Genomic DNA, 21469 nt, shown 5'->3' with positions numbered 1-21469 from the left:
ATAAGCAAGATAAAGGCCCAGTGAGGAGGTTAGCATTAGAGGAGCGAAGTGTGCGGGCTGGGTTGTAATAGGAGAGTAGCGAGGTGAGGTAGGAGGGGGTAAGGTGATGGAGTGCCCTAAGCCAGTGGTGCTCTAAATCAAGCCTTTCTGGAGTAACGTTTCAGCAGAATTTATCACTTTGGCTAAGTTTACTTGGGATGAGCCAAACAGACACTGTCCAGTTCAGAGCTGTGACTCCGACGGAGCATACAGATGTACACTCAGAGGTCTTTGAGCTCCGTATCACACTGGCAGCCCATCCATCTCCGCATTAAACAGAAACACCTCCCCAGTGGCTCTAAAGCACTCAAATCAGCTCACCCCATTAGAGGCAGGGAACGTGCCTGCTAATTTTGCTGTGTTGCTCTCTCCCAAGTGCTTAGCACAGTGCTCTGCACATAGTAAGTGCTCAATAAATACCAATGACTGAATGGGTTTGCTCCAAGGGCAGCATCTCTCAGTCAGTGGCATTAACTGAACACTTACTGTGTGGAGAGCACTGTACTAAGCATTTGGGAGGGTACAACAGAGTTGGTAGACACATTCCCTGCCCACAAGAAGCTTACAGTCTATAGGGGGAGATAGATGATAAAATGAAGGTATATACATACAATAATAATAATAATCACGGTATTTGTTAAGCACTTACTATGTGCCAAGCACTATTCTAAGCGCTGAGGAGCGGGGGAGATACAAGGTGATCAGGTTGTCCCACGTTGGGCTCACAGTCTTAATCCCCATTTTACAGATGAGGTAACTGAGGCCCAGTGAAGTGACTTGCCCAAAGTCACACAGTTGACAAGCGGTGGAGCCGGAATTAGAATCCATGACCTCTGACTGCCAAGCCCGATCTCTTTCCAATGAGCCACGCTGCTTCTATGGAGCTGAGTACAGCGCTTTGCACGTAGTAAGCACTCAAATACAATTGAATGAGCTGAGGGTGAGGTGAATAAGACAATCCCCAAGACCCAATCACCCCAGAAGTGAGGTGGAGGAGGGAACTTGAGCAAGTCACTTCACTATGCCTCAGTTACTCATCTGCAAAATGAAGATTAAAATTGTTAGCCCCATGCAGGATGTGGACTGGGTCAAATCTGTTTAGTTTGTATCTACCCAGCACGTAGTACAGTGCCGATACATAGTAAGCACTTAAATACCACTGCAAAAAAAAAAAATAATGAGGCAGCAGTGTAGCAACTAAACTAGGAATTATGCTTTCTTTAATAATCTCTTTTGTAAAGAAAGGCAGAAAAATAGTACCAAGTACTGAGATTAAGAAAGTGAAGTAAACAACACATAGGAAGAGAGGGAAGCACCTGGAAGGAGCTCAAGAATTTATTTCACATCTAAACAAACCAAAGATAATTGAAAATTGTCCCTTTCTGAATCTTCCCTTCAAGCAACATGCAAGAAGAAAAGGTTTGGTAAACACGAAATCTCACATCTCTATTTCCAGAAGATAGAAATGTAGTGATGTCTATGAACACACAGCACTAGTGGAAATCCCATATGAAAGAAAAACATTTTTAATGGTATGTTCTTCAGAAATGAATATAAAACCATTTATCTACTGTATACAAAGCACTTGAAAGAGTACAATATAGAAGCAGAAGACACGATCCCTGTCCACACTGAGTTTACAATCTGAAGGGGAAGACAGATCCAAAATAACTCAGACAGGAAAAAGAAATTATTAAATACACAGATACGTTCAATTGTCCCTTTCTGAATCTTCACTTCAAGCAACATGCGAGAAGAAAAGGTTTGGTAAATTCAAAGTCTCAAAGAATAATAATAATGTTGGGATTTGTTAAGCGCTTACTATGTGCAGAGCACTGTTCTAAGCGCTAGGGTATACAGGGTAATCAGGTTGTCCCACATGAAGCTCACAGTCTTAATCCCCATTTTACAGATGAGGTAACAGACAGAGAAGTGAAATGACTTGCCCACAGTCACAAAGCTGCCAAGTGGCAGAGCCGGGATTCGAACCCATGGCCTCTAACTCCCAAGTCAGTGCTCTTTCCACTGAGCCATGCCACAAAAGTGTGGCAGTGGAAAAAAAAAGCGCTCAGATGGTGACTTATCCGTTTCCTTTCTCCCCTGAAACTAGATCTGGAGTTACCAATACAGCATATTAGAATGTTTGCTTCTCAATAATCAGGGAACAAATTCCTTAGCCTATTTGCATGAAAGATAGATTTCTTTTTTTTAATTCACCCTTTCACCCTACCCTCTGTGGGAAGCAGCATGATCTAGTTTAAAGAACACTGAGCTGGGAGTCAGAGGCGCTGGGATCTAACCCCAGTGCGGCTGTTATTGTTTTTTATGGTACTTGTTAAGTACTAACTACATGCCAGGCACTGTATTAAGCACTGGGGAAAATACAAGCTAATCATGTTGAACACAGTCTATGTCCCACACGGGGCTCACAGTCTTAATCCCCATTTAACAGGCGAGTTAACAGAGGAGGCACAGAGAGGTTAAGTGACTTGTCCAAGGTCACACAGCAGACAAGAGGCAGAGCAGGAATTAGAACCCAGATCCTTCTGACTCCCAGGCCTGTGTCATTACGCCACCTGTCCTGTTGTGTGACTGGGGGCAAACCATTTAACTTCTCTGAGCCTCAGGTACCTCATCTGTTAAATGGGGATGGACGCCTCCTCCCCGCTCCGATTTAAACTGGAGAAGCAGCATGGCACTGTGGATAGAGCTCCAGCCTGGGAGTCAGAAGGTCATAGGTTCTAATCCCAGCTCTGCCACTTGACTGCTGGGTTGCCTTGGGCAAGTCACTTCACATCTCTGTGCCTCAGTTACCTCACCTGGAAAACGGGAACTGAGAATGTGTGCTCAACCTGACTAGCTTGTATCCACCCCAGCACTTAGTACAGTGCTAGGCACATAGTAAGCGCTTAATAAATACCTTCACGATTAATTAGTATTATTATGTGGAATAGGGAAATTAGTGTTATTATATGGCAGCGTGACTTACTGGACAGCACACGGGCTTAGGAGTCAGAAGGTCATGGGTTCTAATCCCGGCTCCACCACTTATCAGCTGTGTGACTTTGGGCAAGTCACTCAACTTCTCTGTGGCTCAGTCACCTCATCTGTAAAATGGGGTTTAAGACTGTGAGCCCCACGTGTTTAGAAGAGTGCTTGGCATATGTAAGCGCTTAACGAATACCATTATTATTATTACTATTATATGGGACATGGACTGTGTTCAACCTGAATTATCTTGTATCCATCTATCAACCAGTAGTATTTATTGAGCACTTACTTTGTGCAGAGCACTTTACTAAGTGCTTGGCAGCAAAATATAAAGTATGAGTAGCCACATAATGATAATATGGGTCAGGGACTGTGTCCCATCTGATTTTCTTGAATCTACCCCAGTGCTTAGTACACTGTTTGGCACATGATAAGTGCTTAACAAACACCATTAAAGAAAAAGAAAAAAGACTGACTTTCATTCTACAAAAATACTACAGCTTCAAACCTGGATTTGAAAGAGGTCTTCCTTGCCAGCTAAAATACTTCAAAGACAAAGCTAATGCCCTAAGGAGCACTTGGGTGAACAGAAGAAAAACTTAAAACTTTGTTTCATATAAGGAGCTCCAATTCACTTAAAGAAAGTGTACAGTTTAAAAGCAAAAGGAAAATGAATTCCAGTTGCTGGGATGGATTTTACTGAAATCAAATAATTTTTTAAATGGTTGGGTTATCTCAGCTAAACTACTGTACTTGTCAAAATGTTTGACAAGCCATTAATACACTATGTCTGCCTCAGTTACCTCATCTGTAAAATGGGCATTAAGACTGTGAGCCCCACGTGGGACAACCTGATCACCTTGTATCCTCCCCAGTGCTTAGAACAGTGCTTTGCACATAGTAAGCGCTAAACTAATGCCATCTTTATTATTATTTGCTACTCACTACTTTATATTTTGCTCTCCTAAACACTTAGTACAGTGCTCTACTCAAAGTAAGCACTCAATAAATACTACTGATTGATAGATTGATATAAGATAATTCAGGTTGAACACAGTCCATGTCCCACATGGGGCTCACAGTCTTAATTCTCGTTTTAACAATAATAATAATAGTAATAATGTTGGTATTCGTTAAGCGCTTACTATGTGCCGAGCACTGTTCTAAGCGCTGGGGCACACACAAGGGAATCAGGTTGTCCCTCGTGGGGCTCACGGTCTTCATCCCCATTTTACAGATGAGGTAACGAGGCACAGAGAAGTGAAGTGACTTGCCCTGGGTCGAACGGCAGGCAAGTGGCAGAGGTGGGATTAGAACGCAGTTCTTCTGGCTCCCCAGGCTCATGCTCTTTCCACTAGGCCACACTGCTGCCCTTTCATGACATCATGAGAAATAATGCCAGGATCAAAAGTCCTGAAAGATCAGAAAGTCTTCTATTGTGCTAGGGGGTCTATTTTTGATGAACCTAGTGGGGAGGAAAACTAGCATTATAGGACTTATGCCTCAAATGAGACTGCAGAGGTGCACACAATTATTTCTTCCTCCATCACCGTGCATTCTCTCCAGATGGATATATCATCAGAACAATGTTCCAAAATGCACAGTGAAAACATGAGTCACAAGAGAAATGATCTTTAAAAGTCACCGAAGCTAAAATGGTCAAAGAATCAAAATTGTCCCTATAAAATATGTAGATAAGAATGGTTACATAATTTTTAATGCATAGTATTGATTTTCAATGAGAAAAGATTCAGAATTTCACATAATGCTATATTATGGCACACCTTGAAGAGATCTGGGAAAGTTGCTGCAGCCACTGAAGCAGAGTTTTGGGGCAGAGATCAACAGCATCAGCTGACTTGTAAATAATTGAAAACATTTCACTAAGTCAGTTACTTATTGTTTCATAAAACCTGTATTCCCGGGCTTGCTTTATCAGAGAAGTCATGCAAATTCCTGAAGCCTCACAGGACTAACTCGCAAATATAGCCCGCAATCTGTTAAGATATCAGTATGAGGCATTTCAATAAGACTAAATGAATATTTCTTATTAAATAATACATCATTTCAAGTTATAATCTCCATTACATTTTTGAGATCTCACATGTCTTTAAACTACCTTTAAGTTTGTCTTTTTTAATAAAGTAAATATTAAATTTTGAGAAATCCAATGTGCTAGTTGAAAAAAAGATCACTTCTCATCTACCCTGGGTACAACAAACCACTTAAAGCTTTTGAAAAATGGTTATTTTGTAGGTCCTGTTAAATAAGGGACAAGGTGGCAGTGAAGGTGCAGCAACAAGAATGATAATGATGACTGGGGTATTTGTTAAGCACTTACTATGTGCCAAGCACTGAACTAAGTGCTGGGGGAGAATACAAGCAAATTGGGTTGGACAGAGTTCCTGACCTACATCAGGCTCACAAGCTTAATCCCCATTTTATGGATGATGTAATAAAGCACAGAGCAGAAGTGACTTACCCAAGGTCACACAGCAGACAAGTGGCGGAGCGGGGATTAGAACCCAGGTCCTTCCGTCTGCTATGCCCAGGCTCTATCCACTACGCCGGGAGCAGCATGGCCCAGTGGCAAGACCACGGGCTTGGGAGCCAGAGGTGGTGGGTTCTAATCCCGGTTCTGCCACTTGTCTGCTCTGTGAACTTGGGAAAGTCACTAACTTCTGTATGCCTCAATTACCTCATCTGTCAAATGGGGATTGAGACTGTGAGCCCCACGTGGGACAATCTGATTACCTTGTATTTACCCCAGTGCTTAGAAAAGTTCTGGGCACCCAGTAAACACTTAAATTCCATAATTATTATTATTATCCTCAGTATTGAATAACCCTTTTATAGATGCAGCATTAGTGATAGCAGCCTCAAAAGTGGCAGCCAGAGGAGTCAGAGAGGATAGTATTTGTTAATGATAGTATCTATTAAGCGCTTATTATGCATCAGCACTGTTCTAAGCGCTGAGGTGGATGCAAGGTAATCACAGTGGACACAATCTCTCTTCCACATGGGGGTCACGGTCTAAATAGGAGGGAGGAGAGGGTGTTTTTTTTAAGCACTCACTACGTGTCAAGAACTAAGTGCTTGGGATAACAGACTTGTACAAAGTCCTAATCCCCATTCTGCAGATGAGGTAACTGAGGCCCAGAGAAATGAAGTGACTTGCCCAAGGTCACACCGCAGACAAGTGGAGTAATCCAGATTAGAACTCAAGTCCTTCTGACTCCTAGGCCCATGCTTTATCCACTAGGCCATGACTCTTCAAACCACGACATCGGTTTCAATAATAGTAAATACAATAGTAAATATAAAAATATTATGGTTGTTAAGCGCTCACTATATACCAAGCACTGTACTGAGCACTGGGGTAGGTACAAGATAATCAGGTCGGGCACAGTGTCTGTCCCACATGGAGCTCAAGGTCAAGGGTGGAGGGAGTACAGGAATTTAAGCCCCATGTAATAGATGAGGAAACTGAGGTGCATAGATTCTAAGTGAATGTAAGTGAATCTAATCTTGTTGTATTGTATTTTCCCAAGGGCTTACTACAGTGCTTTGCTCATGGTATGGGCTCAATAAATACGATCAAATTAATGAATGATTGAAGTGACTTGCCTAAGGTCACTCAGCAAGCAAATAGCAGAGCTGAGGTTAGAACCCGGTCCCCCTGACTCCCAGGCCTGTGTTCTTTCCACTGAGAAGCAGCATGGCTCAGCGGCAAGAGCCCGGGTTTGGGAGTCAGAGGACATGGGTTCTAATCCTGGCTCCGCCACTTGTCTGCTGTGTGACCTTGGGCAAGTCACTTCACTTCTCTGGGTCTCAGTTATCTCACCTGTAAAATGAGGATTAAGACTGTGAGCCCCATGTGGTCTCCTTCAACCCGGCCTGCAGCACTTAGGTATGCATCTTTTAAATTATATTGATTTCCATCTCCCCTGTGGGCAGGGAATGTGTCACTAAGCTCACTGTGGGCAGGGAATGTGTCTACCAACTCTGTTGGACTGTACTCTCCCAACCACTTAATACAGTGTTCTGAACATAGTAAGCGCTCAATAAACAGCATTGATGATGATGATATTATAAGCTCTTTGAGGAGCTCTAGGGAAGCAGGTGGTTGGGAACTACAGAACAAACAAGGGATATGCTCCCCGCCAATAAGGGGCTTGATTTCTAAAGGAGCAGACAAAAATAAAAATGTTTTCAGCAAGTGATCAAAGTAAATAAACTGAGTGGACATATAACATCAGTGCTAAGGAGATTGTAAATTAAGTCTGTAAGCACTAGAGTTGGCAGTGTGATACAGCGCTTAGTATTTTTTTATGTGAATATCTGACTCCCCCTTTAGACTGTAAGCTCGTTGTCTACCAATTCTGATGTACTGTACCTGCCCAAGCACTTAGTACAGTTCTCTGCACACAGTAAGTGCTCAATAAATACCGCTTATTGACTGACTCATCTGGAGAGATTAAGATTCTTTCAGCCACTCACTCTCCTAGCTTTCGGTCAGGCTAATTTTTCAGGGTCTTAGGAGAAGTAGGATGATTTACGCAAAGAAAAAAATCCAAACCATACCCACACTTGCCACATTTCTGTGTTTATATTCAATGTGGGCAAAGAAAAAACAATAATGAGGAACGTGTTATCTGCTCTGCTAAAGACGCCTTGTTCAAAGAAGGAGGGAGACAGAGGTGGGCAATAAAAGAGAAAAGAAAAGAGCCATTTGTCCCCATCTTACCTGGAGCAGATTTAAATGAGGGGTTCTCATCTATTCTCAGTCCACTCTGACTCCTGCTCCCAAATCTTTGCTTGTGCAGCTGCATAAACTCTGTGGAATGTATGGAATCTACTTGATTAATTTCACTGGATTGTGCAGTCTGACTGTCTCCAGCATACTCTGAAGAGCACGGGAGGCCTTCAGGGTGCCTGACTGATTTAATTAAGTCATTCCCAGACAACACTTTCAGGCCATTCGCTGGGGGGTCCAAATTAATCGAGTTCATCTCAGCAAAACAAGGAACAGTAGGGAGGAGAGGCTCGTCATCTTCAGGAATGGGGTTGTACCATATTTCACCTTCGTCATCTGCGTCATTTTCCTCGCCGAAGTCTGAAGAACAATCCTTGGATAATAAAGGGCTTGGAGCGCTGTGAATTGTGTAAATAAAGTGTTCTCCAGGTGATCTAGGAGAGGCGTGTGGTATTCGAGGTTCAGGTAAAGGAGTAGGAGATTTAGGCACTTGAGAGAGCTCTTGAGATTTCATAGAAATATTTTCTTCTTTCAGATTAGGAATCTTTAGCGTACACTGATGTAACCAGTTACGTTTCTTGGAAACAGTGATGCTGTTATTCGGCCTGGATTCAAAGAGTTCATTGTCCTTAAGGCCTTTAAATTCTCTTTTCTTCATTGAAGACATGTAAACATTTTCAATTAAGTCTATTATAAAAAAAAGACGGAATATTACTTCAGGATTCAGTCAAGAGGCACTCAATCATGTTGACTTTGAGCCTGCTCTTAAAGGAGCCATTTTTTTTTCTAAACTCATTGTGAAACAAAATATTTATGAGCATACCCGGCTAGAGGACTTGAACTAAGCCAAATAACTTTTAGAGTTTCCTTCCAACTCTGGTTCTATTATTTAGAAATTGGAAAATTCAGAGAATTACTGTGGTACTCATGATGCAATGCTGAAAAGATTCGCCCATTCTCTGTGATTGTCTTTATAAAAATCACCTTGTACTAAATCAGCTTTTATTTTTACACCAGCTACAACCTGTTTAATGTGTAACTTAAAGTAAACTTTATTTGTGCAGATCAGTACAATATTATCCTTCTTGACAGACACCAAGAATTTCTAATCATTTCAGAAAATACAAAATGATTTACAGCTACGCACTTTTCTGAAAAAAATGTATTTTTTTCCCCATTCGAATTGCAGCCCAATATCCGTGCCCTGTTCATTACTTTTCGGCTCATTTACTGGCCAGAAAATTTGTCCGTCAGAACAATATTCTACAAGTAGAGTTCTGAAAATCCCATGCCTGATCCTGTGCTTAAAAACCATTATAATGTACTTACTCTCCAGAACAAAAACCAGAGGACAATATACTCTTGTTTTAAAAGATCTAGTGAACAGTCAATTTGCACTTTTAAATCAGAAAACCTGTGGGACTGAAAGCGGCTCCGGTTAATTTGGAAAACACACACAAACGGTCTTTAAAAGTTTCTTTAAAAAGAGAAGTAGATTGTTAATTTAAAACTTGCAAATTACTGTCCCCCAAAAAGTTATTAAAAATTGTTAACAAAACTCAATATTTGTTATTGATTTATTAATCAACACAGTTTACTGCAGTTTCCTAGGTGGATAGTAATTACGATCTTTGCTAAGCACTGTTCTAAACACTGGGGTAGATACGAGGTAATCAGGTTGGACACAGTCCCTGTTGCGCATGGGACTCGCGTTCCAAATGAGAGGGAGGGGGATTTAATCCCCATTTTACAGGTGAGGTATAGCTGTAGATTTCCTAAAGAAAAACTGAGTTCGGTCCATTTTCCTACAACACAGAGTTTAGGAGTCCAGGTTTTCTATAATGTGAGGTTCTTTGAGATCCTCCCGTTAAGAAAAACTTGGGCTATTGTACTTAATGTGTCTGTTTACTGTTGTAACGTCTCTCCCAAGCACTTAGTACAGTGTTCTGCCCACAGAAAGGGCTCAGTAAATATGAGTGATTGAATGAATGAGTTAAGCCTTGACTGATGCAAGGCACACTACTGTGCTTTGAATCAGCATGACCTAGTGGACTGAACACGGGCCTGGGAGTCAGAAGGTCATGGGTTCTAATCCTGATTCCACCACCTGACTGCTGTGTGAACTTAAGCAAGTCACTTCACTTCTCTGTGTCTCAGTTACCTCATCTGTAAATTGGGGATCGAGGGTGTGAGCCCTAAGTGGGACAGGGAGTCCCATTTATTCATTCAATAGTATTTATTGAGTGCTTACTATGTGCAGAGCACTGTACCAAGCGCTTGGAATGAACAAGTCGGCAACAGATAGAGACGGTCCCTGCCGTTTGACGGGCTTACAGTCTAATCGGGGGAGACAGACAGACAAGAACAATGGCAATAAATAGAGTCAAGGGGAAGAACATCTAGTAAAAACAATGGCAACTAAATAAAATCAAGGCGATGTACAATTAATTAACAAAATTCATTTACTTGTATCTACCCCTAAGCGTTAATAAATACCATAATAAATAATTATTATTATTACTGTTTCTCGAGACAGTGTTCAGGCCAGATCTGTGTTGATGGAAGAATGTCCCCTAATTCCCTCAATAGCACCTCTTAATTCTAGAATAACCCTCCATGCAAAATACATACTTATAAAAACAAGTGACTCGACCACTATATTTCACTTACGTATTTTTACAATTTATCGCCACAATTTACAAGAAGTTGAAGGAAGTATTCTTTTGCATAGGCTAAACTTTAATAACAAAGTGTCAATGGAATAAAATATAGCCGTATTAATACTAATTTACTTGCATTTTACTTTTAATGGAAGTCTATTTCTTTGGTATCACTAAATGAAGAATTAAAGGAACCGACACTTGTGCAGTGAATGGAATAGTAGCAAAGATTAGCAAATCTGCATTTCAATTACTTAAATTCTCCTATATACCACAAAATCAACTAACCCAAATTTTCACTAAAATCTCATCCATGAAGAAGAGTCCCCCACAAAAGGTAAACATGAAACTTTTGGTTCCCCTCTCTTTATTCCTTATCACACATATCACCACTGAGTCCAATTCAAAAAACTCAAATCCAAAAGCAGTTTTAAAGCTCAATGTGGGCAGGCGATGTATCTACTGACTCTGTGATATTGTAGTGTGTTTAGTACAGTGCTCTGCACAAAGTAAGCCCTCAATAAATACAATTGATTGATTGAATATTGATACTACGAGTCTGCAAAGTCAAACTGTACACTGCAAACTCTAAGACTTTAAGCTCATTGTGGGCAGGGAACGCGTCTACCAACTCCGTTATACTGTACTCTCCCAAGCGCTTAATACGGTGCTGTGCACACAGTAAGCGCTCAATAAATACAATTTATTGATTGACCTGAGACTGAGCAACCATCACACCCACTGGTCGTTTTCTTTCTCCCTCCCGCCTTGAGATTTAGGCCTTTTCAGCAAAGCTCAGACTGCTTTGAAACAGTCAACCAAACTCTAAACCTGAGATTGAAACATAAACCACGGTTTAGTCTTGTGGTTTTTGGTGTCTTCATCCCTTCAGAAAACACACTTGCACCTTAGGCCCCGTCTCATATCTCAGAACTCCTGTAATCTTCAATAGACTTGCATACCCGCAAAAAAGGAGAATGCCTAGGCTCTTTAGATGCTTTAAACGAAAGGTGAGGATTAGAAAATTGTGTACTTTCTGACAGCTATAGTCCACCCCTCACTTTACATTTTCTAGAAAGTCTCTCACAAACAAAATTTTATTTGGCTAGACACGTTATTTAAAGTCCTAACAGAGGCTTTGACAACATTGTAAATGATATGCCAGGCACGCTTCTACTTGCACTACATTCCACAGAAATGTACGGAGTAAAATTGAGCTGCTACCGCCTCATATTTAAGCAAGTTGATACTTCTATTGATAAAGTATTTAATGCACGTGAAATATTAAAAGAAATAATTACATCTTGTGAGAACACATGGTGCAACTATTTTTAATGACTGCAGGCTACAAAAGCTTGTCTCTTGTCTTTTCACTTCTACAAAAATAAAATCAGGACGTAATACTCAAAGGTTTATTTTACCACCTGCAGGGAAATACTTTATTTCACCTCAACAATCTTTTCAAACATTACACCACTCACTTTTAAAATAATCTATAAATACTGACATGGCTCAAAGTCTTTAAAGAATTATTTTAAAGCATGTTATAGACTGTGGAAGATATTTCAGCAGTCAAGTGAATCAAAGAGATTCTGGTTGCAGTTATATATTAATCATTTAAGGTATGTGATTTTTCCCAGTTACTTAAAATTTTCAAGATGTAGAGTACAAGTCACATTGATAGTTCTTTGCTCATCTATATGCTCTCCTCCTCTGATTTTTTGTTCCTTCAACATTAATGCAAATTTAAGATTTCTCTTGGAATTCAGTCTACATATATGCCAACTTCACACCCTGATGGGGGGAAAAAAGACAAGAGTGAATTTTACCTATACATTTGCTACGTAAATGTATTTATCTTGCTGCAGTCATACATCAAGCTCCTTCAGTATAATTAACAGAGTCCTAATTAAAGTCATTTTAATTCCTTTGACTACCTGTGAAAGAATGCATAGAAGCAGCAATTAAAGTTCTTTGCTGAGCAAAAGTATTCTAAGTACTAGTTAACTATCTTAACAATTATGTTTTCTGAAGAAGCATTGTTTTGCAATAAATCTAGAGGATTTGCTGTTGCTAAACATTAAACCACGTGAAGCCTAGTTCATAATTTTCAACACAACGGTGAAATTTTTTGAAGGGGGAAGGGAAATGTAGCCTTTTTATTGGAAATAGAACAGTACTAGGTATTAATAGAACGCTCTGTTTTACAACTAGAGAAATTATGTAAAGTTTGTGAAACTTGGAAAAAAAAATACATTAGTGGATAGTCAATTTACCTCTTGAACTTAGATTTTGGCATTTATGATGCTGACAATTGAAACCATTCATACTTTCATTTATCTTTATTTAAATCTACTCTCATACTAATTAATATCTGTTGTTTTTTCCTGCCTACTCAAGGCACCACCATTAAAGGCTTTCATAAATTTCCTTAAAAGCCAAGCGTTACTTTATATGCACTGGGAGAAGCAGCATGGTCTAGTGGATAGAGCAAGGGTCTGGGAGTTAGAGAAACTGGGTTCTAATCCCACTTATCTGCTGTGTGACCTTGGGTAAGTCACTTCACTTCTCTGGGCCTCAGCTACCTCACTAGTAATAAGGGGATTAAAGCTGTGAATTCTATTTCCAACCTGAGAAACCTATGTCTACACCGGTGTTTACTATGTTACCTGAGTGAGAGCTTAACAAATGCCATTTTAAAAAAACCCATCTCAGCCTACAGTGGATGCAAAATAGAAGTTGCTAACAATAGCTGATGGGCAGAACATACAGTTTCAGGCTACATTGTTTTATCATTCTGACATTTCAACTTGTATGGCAATTATTTTCCATACTAGCTTTGCTCAACTGCTTGTCTTTACGCCTATTTGAACACTTACCCTAAATCAATCAATGGTACTCACTGAAGGCTTACTGCCTGCAGAGCTTTGTACTAAGCACTTGGCAGAGTACAACACAACAACATAATAGACACAATCCCCATCTACAACGAACTTGGAGTCTAGAGGGGAAACTATGACAGAGTTGTCATAGTCGGTCGCAGAGATGGACTTATAATCAGAGCTGACGAGTTTTCAGTCCAGAAAACTCCTTCCATTAAACGCGACTGTCCTTTAACGCTACTTTTGTAGAGAATGTTCACGTTTTCCCATCCCGGCTCCACCACTTGCCTGCAATGTGACCTTAGGCAGGTGACTTCACTTCCCTGTGCCTCAGTTACCTCATCTGTAAAATGGGGATTAAGAGTGGGAGCCCCGTGTGGGACAAGGACCGCGTCCGACCTGATTAGCTTGTATCCACCCCAGCGCTTAGAGCAATACTTGAAACCTAGTAAGCCCTCAACACATACTATTATTTTCTTGAAGTAAAGGTGAAAGTCACATCTTAGGGGTGTGGAAACTGGTGGTCATCCCAGGAAAGATATCCAAGATTGAAATTGAATCTAAGAAAGAAATTGATACAGAGAGGATAAGGTGATGACGATGATGATTATGGCACTCGTTAAGCGCTTACTATGTGCCAAGCACTGTACTAAGCACTGGGGTAGATACGAGATAATCAGGTTGGACCCAATCCCTGACCTATGTGTATATAAGAGGGAGTATTATTGCATCTTCATTTTACATATTACATGCTTGTTACGGGAAGGGAATGTGCCTGCTAATTGTTGTACATAGGTGCTGGACAAATACCACACTGATCGACAGAGTTGTAGATGAAGAAACTGAGGTACGAAGAAGTTAAGTGACTTGACCAAGGTTACACAGCAGGCAAGTAGTGGAGGCAGGATTAGAACCCAAGTCCTATGACTCCCAGGCCCGTGGTCTTTCCCCTAGGCTATGCAGGGTTGGCAGTGAAGCAGCAGGGCTGGAAATGAAGCCTGGGGAGGGCTAGGAAATATAGGCTTGCCATGAGTTCAGGCATATCCAGGCACTTTAAAACAGAGTCCTAAAAAATATTTTAGTCTCAAATTCCCAGCACAAACATATCTGGACTCCGGGGTCCAGAGCAGGAAAAAAAAATTGCATATTGCCTCTGAATAAAGCAATTTACTGCTTATTTGTAAAGGCAAAGTAGCAGAGCTGATAAATGTGTTCAGAATTCTTTAGTAACTTGAGGCTTGCAGAAACACGATAGTATCTTCTTCTCTATGCAGTAACTTTAAATTTTTCTGAAATAATCTTCCCAATTAGGAACTAATTGGCCGGCTCGTGTCTGCTAAATGCATTACTGCATAAAACCATGGGTAGGAACACGAAAGTTTTTCAGTGATGCTTAGCATAACCTGGCCTCAATTGCCATGTGGATTCCGCTGCTAAAACCTAAAATATTTTAGTGGATAACCACACAAAGGAATTAACTGATATGACGCTTTCAGAGTAATAATAATGATAATAATGATGGTATTTGTTAAGCACTATGTGCCAAGCACTGTTCTAAGCACTGGGGTAGATACAAGGTAACCAGGTTGTCCCACAAGGGGCTCATAGTCTTCATCCCCATTTTCCATATGAGGGAACCGAGGCACAGAGAAGTTAAGTGACTTGCCCAAGGTCACACAGCAGACAAGCGGCGGAGCCAGGATTGGAACCCACAACCTCTGACTCCCGAGCCCGAGCTCTTTCCACTAAGCCGTGTTCTCATGCATGCTGTTTTATCTTAATTGCTCATATTAGCAGAACTGAGGTCTGATGCTAACTGTGAGTGAAAGAGAGAAGAATCATAAGTGGTGGGTATCAATAGTTCACTTTTTAAAAGGTGAAATACTTGCTCCCCCCCCCCCCCAAATAGATAGTATAGGTCATCTTAAAGTGAACTACAATCGATTCCAGGCCCTCCTACCTAGGCGACTTGCAGATAAGTAACTTTTCCTCTGAATTAGTAGTTTCCTTTTCCAAAGAATACCTGCAACTCTCTAACTCCCTCATTGGAATATCAGGAAAATCAAATTATCTGTGCAAAAAACATTTCAAGATCAGAGCTCTGAACACGCAAATGGTCAATAAATGCCATTGATTTTGACTGACCCTCAGAGTAAAGTATGCATAAACACAAGATATTCTTAGACTTTGAGTCTTCCCCCCCAACCAGGGACAATGACCAGGTCTAATTTCCACCTGTGTATTCAGCGCTTAAAATATAATTCCTATTACTCATCCTTAAAAGAATCCCAAGGGCTTCTCTGCCTATCATGATCATTTTGTTTTCTTATACAATGCATGGTTTTCTGATCATCATCCTATGTAAGTCACATCTAAAATTTTACACTTAAGTGATTGATTCTCCAGGTTCGTGTTTTACATTTCTCTTTTCTATCAATCTTATTTATTGAGCGCTTACTGCGTGCGGAGCACTCTACTAAGCGCTTGGGAGAGTACAGTGTAATAATATAACCAACACATTCCCTGCCCACAATGAGCTTACAGTCCGGGGCGGGGGGGAGACAGACACTAACATAAATAAAGGATAGGCACATAAATAAGTGCTTATTATCTAAGGGCTGAATTTCAGTATGAGCAGTAAAATATCTTGAGGTTTTAAAATTACCTGACATTTTAGATTTCTGAAACAAGATGCATTTAGAAGATCAATGCTACTTATATTATAATTTAGTCTTACAGCTTATTCAGGAAGCAACTCTAACTTATTTGCTGGTAAAATTTCAACAAATCCACATCTCAAAGGGATTGGCTGTTTTAGAACTTGTTTGAATACATAAAAGAAAATGAAGAGCTGTCCAAAGGTAAATATTTTGCCTCCTCATAGGAGAGAGAATGTCTGAAAAATTTTATACTACAAAGGGTGAAATTCTGGAAGTTTACTTGAATCAAGCCCACTAAAGGGCTAGAAAGGAGCGGTGTTATGCTATGAGAATGATTGGAAGTTAACTCTTTCATTTAAGCTTTCTCTCCTAAAATCAATGGTATTTATTGAGCCTTTAACTCTGTGCTGAGCACTGTTCTAAATGCTTGGGAGAGTACAAGAGAATTTGCAGATAGGTTCCTTGCCCATAATGAGCTTAAGGACCCCTATTTTCATGATGCATTTAATAATACACCACATTGGCTTTAAAATTCAAGTAAGTCAGGTATTAAGGAATCACATTACTAGGAATTCCTTATTTTGTAGGTTTGTTATAAATCAGAACTCCTATTATATTTTCTAGAAATATGATGCACTTTAGATTCAACAGTATTTATGGAGCACTTACTGTGTGCAGAGCACTGTACGTACCATCTCTGTGCCTAGAAGTTTTGTCCAGACATTTGCCCACAGTATCTTTTTGTAATAAACAGTAATAAGGATGGTATGTGTTAAGCACTTACTATGTGCCAAGCACTGTTCTAAGCACTGGGGGTATTAAAGCAGCGTGGCTCAGTGGAAAAAGCCTGGGCTTCGGAGTCAGAGGTCATGGGTTCGACTCCCGGCTCCCGGCTCTGCCACTTGTCAGCTGTGTGACTGTGGGCAAGTCACTTCACTTCTCCGTGCCTCAGTTACCTCATCTGGAAAATGGGGATTAACTGTGAGCCTCACGTGGGCCAACCTGATTACCCTGTACCTACCCCAGCGCTTAGAACAGTGCTCTGCACATAGTAAGCGCTTAACAAATACCAACATTATTATTATTATTATTATAAGGTCATCAGGTTGTCCCACACTGGGTTCACAGTCTTCATCCCCATTTTCCAGATGAGGGAAGGGAGGCACAAAGAAGTGAAGTGACTTTCCCAAAGTCGCATAGCTTTCTAAACTAGTTAACTTTATATTTACTCAAAAAAAACTTATTAAAACAAAAGTCAATATATTCAGTTCAAAATGTGTGTAAATATCTAGAAAATATTACATTTCCGAAGTTCAAAAATCTAGTTTGTTCAAACCATTCAAATATCACTGGCATTTATTACATTTCGTGGTTCAAAAATCTCGTTTGTTCGAACCATTCAAATATCACTGGCATGTAAGTTTTTTCCATGCACTACACGACAAAGCACAGAAATAATGCAACTCAAAAAACCTGTGATCAGTGGTATCAGAACAATACTAAAAAGTTTCATACTTATACTAAAAATCTCAGCATTTAAGAAAGAGGATGAATGGTTCTTGTGGTTTACTATCAACAAACTCCTATCCACTTGTTTGCTCTCAGCTGCTTTTATGCAAAACAAAATTTCACTCTTAATCCAAGAACAATACAGTGAGTTTAACTTTGACAAACGCTACAGCACCAAAACGTTTTGGCCTTTTCCCAGGCTTCAAAATAGATACAATATAAAAAAACAAAAATAAAATATGCTGCTTTTTATCATCGTCTACTAAAATAAATGATGGTATTTGTTAAGCGCTTACTATGTGCCAAGCACTGTTCTACAACAACAGTGAAATGTTATTCACCTGACTTCATTCATTCATGCATTCGATCGTATTTATGGAGCACTTACTGGGTGCAGAGCACTGTCCTAAGCGCTTGGAAAGTACAATTTCATTCAATTATTGAGCGCTTACCGTTTGCAGAGCACTGTACTAAGCGCTTGGAATGCACAATTCGGCAACAGATAGAGAGAATCCCTACCCCAAAACGGGATTTGAAATACAGTCACTTGAATCATCTCTGACTGCCCAGAAAGCCAAATCTGAGAGGGGGGAGGGAAAAGAAAAATATCCCTGTTTTTTCATCCGGAAAATACGTTCTGACTGGAGGAAACGTGCATGCCAAGGGGGGGGGGGGGGGGGGGGGGCGGAAAGGAGTTGCAGGGAAAAGAAGTTGCAGGATCCCAATCCGGGATTCAATTCAATTTCACCTATTCTTCCAAAAGAAGTTGCAAGGTCCCAATGTGGAATTAAATTCATCAACCCTTCCAAAGGAAGTCGCAAGATCCCAATGTGGGACTAAATGCCATTTCACCAACCCTTCCAAAAGAAGTTGCAAAGTCCCAATCTGGGATTCAATTCAATTTCACCAGCCCTTCTAAAAGAAGTTGCAGGGTCCCAATGAGGGATTCAATTAATAATGTTGGTATTTGTTAAGCGCTTACTATGTGCCGAGCACTGTTCTAAGCGCTGGGATAGACACAGGGGAATCAGGTTGTCCCACGTGGGGCTCACAGTCTTAATCCCCATTTTACAGATGAGGGAACTGAGGCACAGAGAAGTTAAGTGACTTGCCCACAGTCACACAGCTGACAAGTGGTAGAGCCGGGGTTCGAACCCATGACCTCTGACTCCAAAGCCCGTGCTCTTTCCAGTGAGCCACGCTGCTTCAATTTCACTAACCCTTCCAAAAGAAGTTACAGGATCCCAATCCGGGATTCGATTCACTTTCAACCAACCTCTCCAAAAGAAGTTGCAGGGTCCCAATCCGGGATTCAATTCACCAACCCTTCCAAAAGAAGTTGCAGGATCCCAGTGTGGGATTCAATTCAATTTCACCAGCCCTTTCCAAAAGAAGTTGCAGGATCCCAGTGTGGGATCCCACACAATTTCACCAGCCCTTTCCAAAAGAAGTTGCAGGATCCTAATGTGGGATTCAATATTTCACCAGCCTTTCCCAAAGAAGTTGCAGGGTCCCAATGTGGGATTAAATTTAATTTCACCAGCCCTTCCAAGTCCCGCCTTCTCCCTCCACCTACAAAGTAGGAAGGGCCCCAGGCCCAGATGGGGGATTAAAGCAAAAGGGGTCAATTTGGGGAGATTTTTTTTTTTTAAAAAAGAAGTTTTTTTTTACTTCTTAAGAAGTAAACTTAAGAAGTTTTTTAAGATCACCCGGGAAAAACTTCTTTTTTGACATATTTCATGTCAGCCTCGTGGGAAGGCCCGCAGGGATAAAGGAGGAATCCTGGCCAGCCCCCCCTGCCAGAAAATGGGAAGAGGGGTTGGGGAAGGAATGGAAGAAATCCAAAGTCAGGCCCCGGCTCCCCTGGAGCAGCAGCGTGGCTCAGCGGCGAGAGAGTCAGAGGTCGTGGGTTCGAATCCCGGCTCCACCACTTGTCTGCTGTGTGACCTGGGGCCGGTCATTTGACTTCTCTGGGCCTCAGTGACCTCATCTGGAAAAGGGGTGGGTGAAGACTGGAAGATTAGGACCGCCTGATGACCTTGTGTCTACCCCAACGCTTAGAACAGTGCTTGGCACAGAGTAAGCACTTAAATACCAACTTTAACTTTTTTGGGCCTCAGTGAGCTCAGCTGGAAAAGGGGAGGGTGAAAACTTGAAGATTGGGACCTCTTGATGACCTTACGTCTCCCCCAGCGCTTAGAACAGGGCTTGGCACAGAGTAAGCACTTAAATACCAACAACTTCTGTGGGCCTCAGTGATCTCAGCTGGAAAAGGGGAGGGTGAAAACTGGAAGACTGGGACCTCCTGATGACCCTGCGTCTCCCCCAGCGCTTAGAACAGTGCTTTTTGGCATAGAGTAAGTGCTTAAAAAAATACCATCTTGACTTCTGGGGGCCTCAGTGACCTCATCTGGAAAAGGGGAGGGTGAAGACTGGAAGATTAGGACCGCCTGATGACCTTGTGTCTCCCCCAGCGCTTAGAACAGTGCTTGGCCCAGAGTAAGCGCTTAACCCCTACTCACTTAATTTTTCTGGGCCTCAGTGAGCTCAGCTGGAAAAGGGGAGGGTGAAGACTGAAAGACTGGGACCTCCTGATGACTCTGCGTCTCCCCCAGCGCTTGGAGCAGTGCTTGGCCCAGAATAAGCGCTTAACAAATAGCAACTTAACTTCTGTGGGCCTCGGTGATCTCATCTGAAAAAGGGGAGGGTGCAAACTGTGGAAAGAGCATGGGCTTTGGAGTCAGGGCTCCTGAGTTCGAATCCCCAGCTCTGCCACTTGTCGGCTGTGGGACTGTGGGCAAGTCACTTCACTTCTCTGGGCCTCAGTTCCCTCATCTGTCAAATGGGGATGAAGACTGGGAGCCCCACGTGGGACAACCTGATTCCCCTCTGTCCACCCCAGCGCTTAGAACAGTGCTGGGCACATAGTAAGCGCTTAACAAATACCAACATTATTGAACTGGACGATGGGGACCTCCCGATGACCTTGTGTCTCCCCCAGCGCTTAGAACAGGGCTTGGCCCAGAGGAAGCGCTTAACAAATACCATCTTGACTTCTGTGGGCCTCAGTGAGCTCATCTGGAAAGAGCACAGGCTTTGGAGTCAGAGGTCATGGGTTCGAATCCCCGCTCGGCCACTTGTCAGCTGTGTGACTTCGGGCAAGTCACTTAACTTCTCGGTGCCTCAGTTCCCTCATCTGTAAAATGGGGATTAAGATTGTGAGCCCCACGGGGGACAACCTGATTCCCCTGTGTCTACCCCAGCGCTTAGAACAGTGCTCGGCACATAGTAAGCGCTTAACAAATACCAACATTATTATCTGGAAAAGGGGAGGGTGCAAACTGGACGATGGGGACCTCCTTTTGACCCGTGTGTCTCCCCCAGCGCTTAGAACGGGGTTTAGCACAGAGGAAGCGCTTAGCCGCTAGGAAGAGGAAAAAGAAGAAAAAGAAAAAGAAGCTGATGATGCTGCTGATTACCTGTGAGCGCAGCGGTGGGGGCCGGGAAGGTCCGGGGGGGGAGCGGGAGGGGGAGCGGGCCGGGGCCGGGGCCGGGGGTTTTAGGGCGGAGCCCGCCGAGCCGCCCCTTCATCCCCGGAGCTCCGCGCTCCCTCCTCCTTTGTAGGCGCGGGGGGGAAGCCCGGGAAAGGGGAACCGGAGCCGGAGCCGGAGCCGGAGCGGGAACAGACTGCGGGAACCCGGACTCGCACGGGAGGAAAAGGGCACGGCAGGGGGGCGGGGCCTGCAGGAGGGGGCGGAGCCAATGGGGAGGGCGGGGCCAAGGGGAAGGGAGGGGGCGGAGCCAATGGGAAGGGAGGGGCCAAGGGGACGGGAGGGGGCGGAGCCAGTGGGACGGGACGGGGCCAATGGGAATGGAGGGGGCGGAGCCAATGGGACGGGACGGGGCCAATGGGACGGGAGGGGCGGAGCCAGTGGGACGGGACGGGGCCAATGGGAATGGAGGGGGCGGAGC

At 42.4% G+C, this 21469-nt stretch overlaps 1 protein-coding gene across 2 annotated transcripts in view; it reads right to left on the bottom strand.

The window, feature by feature from the left end:
• The window catches only part of SYDE2 (synapse defective Rho GTPase homolog 2), a 64769-nt gene extending 43609 nt beyond the window's left edge, over nt 1-21160 (bottom strand). The window contains exons 1-2 of one of the 2 annotated variants that reach the window (XM_029063740.2): nt 20977-21160; nt 7778-8473 (exon numbers count right to left, since the gene is read on the bottom strand). In XM_029063740.2, the coding sequence (XP_028919573.1) occupies nt 7778-8473; nt 20977-21088 (808 nt within the window). In that variant the 5' untranslated portion in view covers nt 21089-21160. The remainder of the gene's footprint in view (nt 1-7777; nt 8474-20976) is intronic. The other variant, XM_007664651.3, reaches the window with a different exon arrangement.
• Between the last annotated feature and the right edge of the window lie 309 nt (nt 21161-21469).

This window comes from Ornithorhynchus anatinus, chromosome 4, assembly GCF_004115215.2.
Source record: "Ornithorhynchus anatinus isolate Pmale09 chromosome 4, mOrnAna1.pri.v4, whole genome shotgun sequence".
Lineage (NCBI taxonomy): Eukaryota > Metazoa > Chordata > Mammalia > Monotremata > Ornithorhynchidae > Ornithorhynchus > Ornithorhynchus anatinus.
This window is presented reverse-complemented; position numbering and strand designations above follow the sequence as displayed.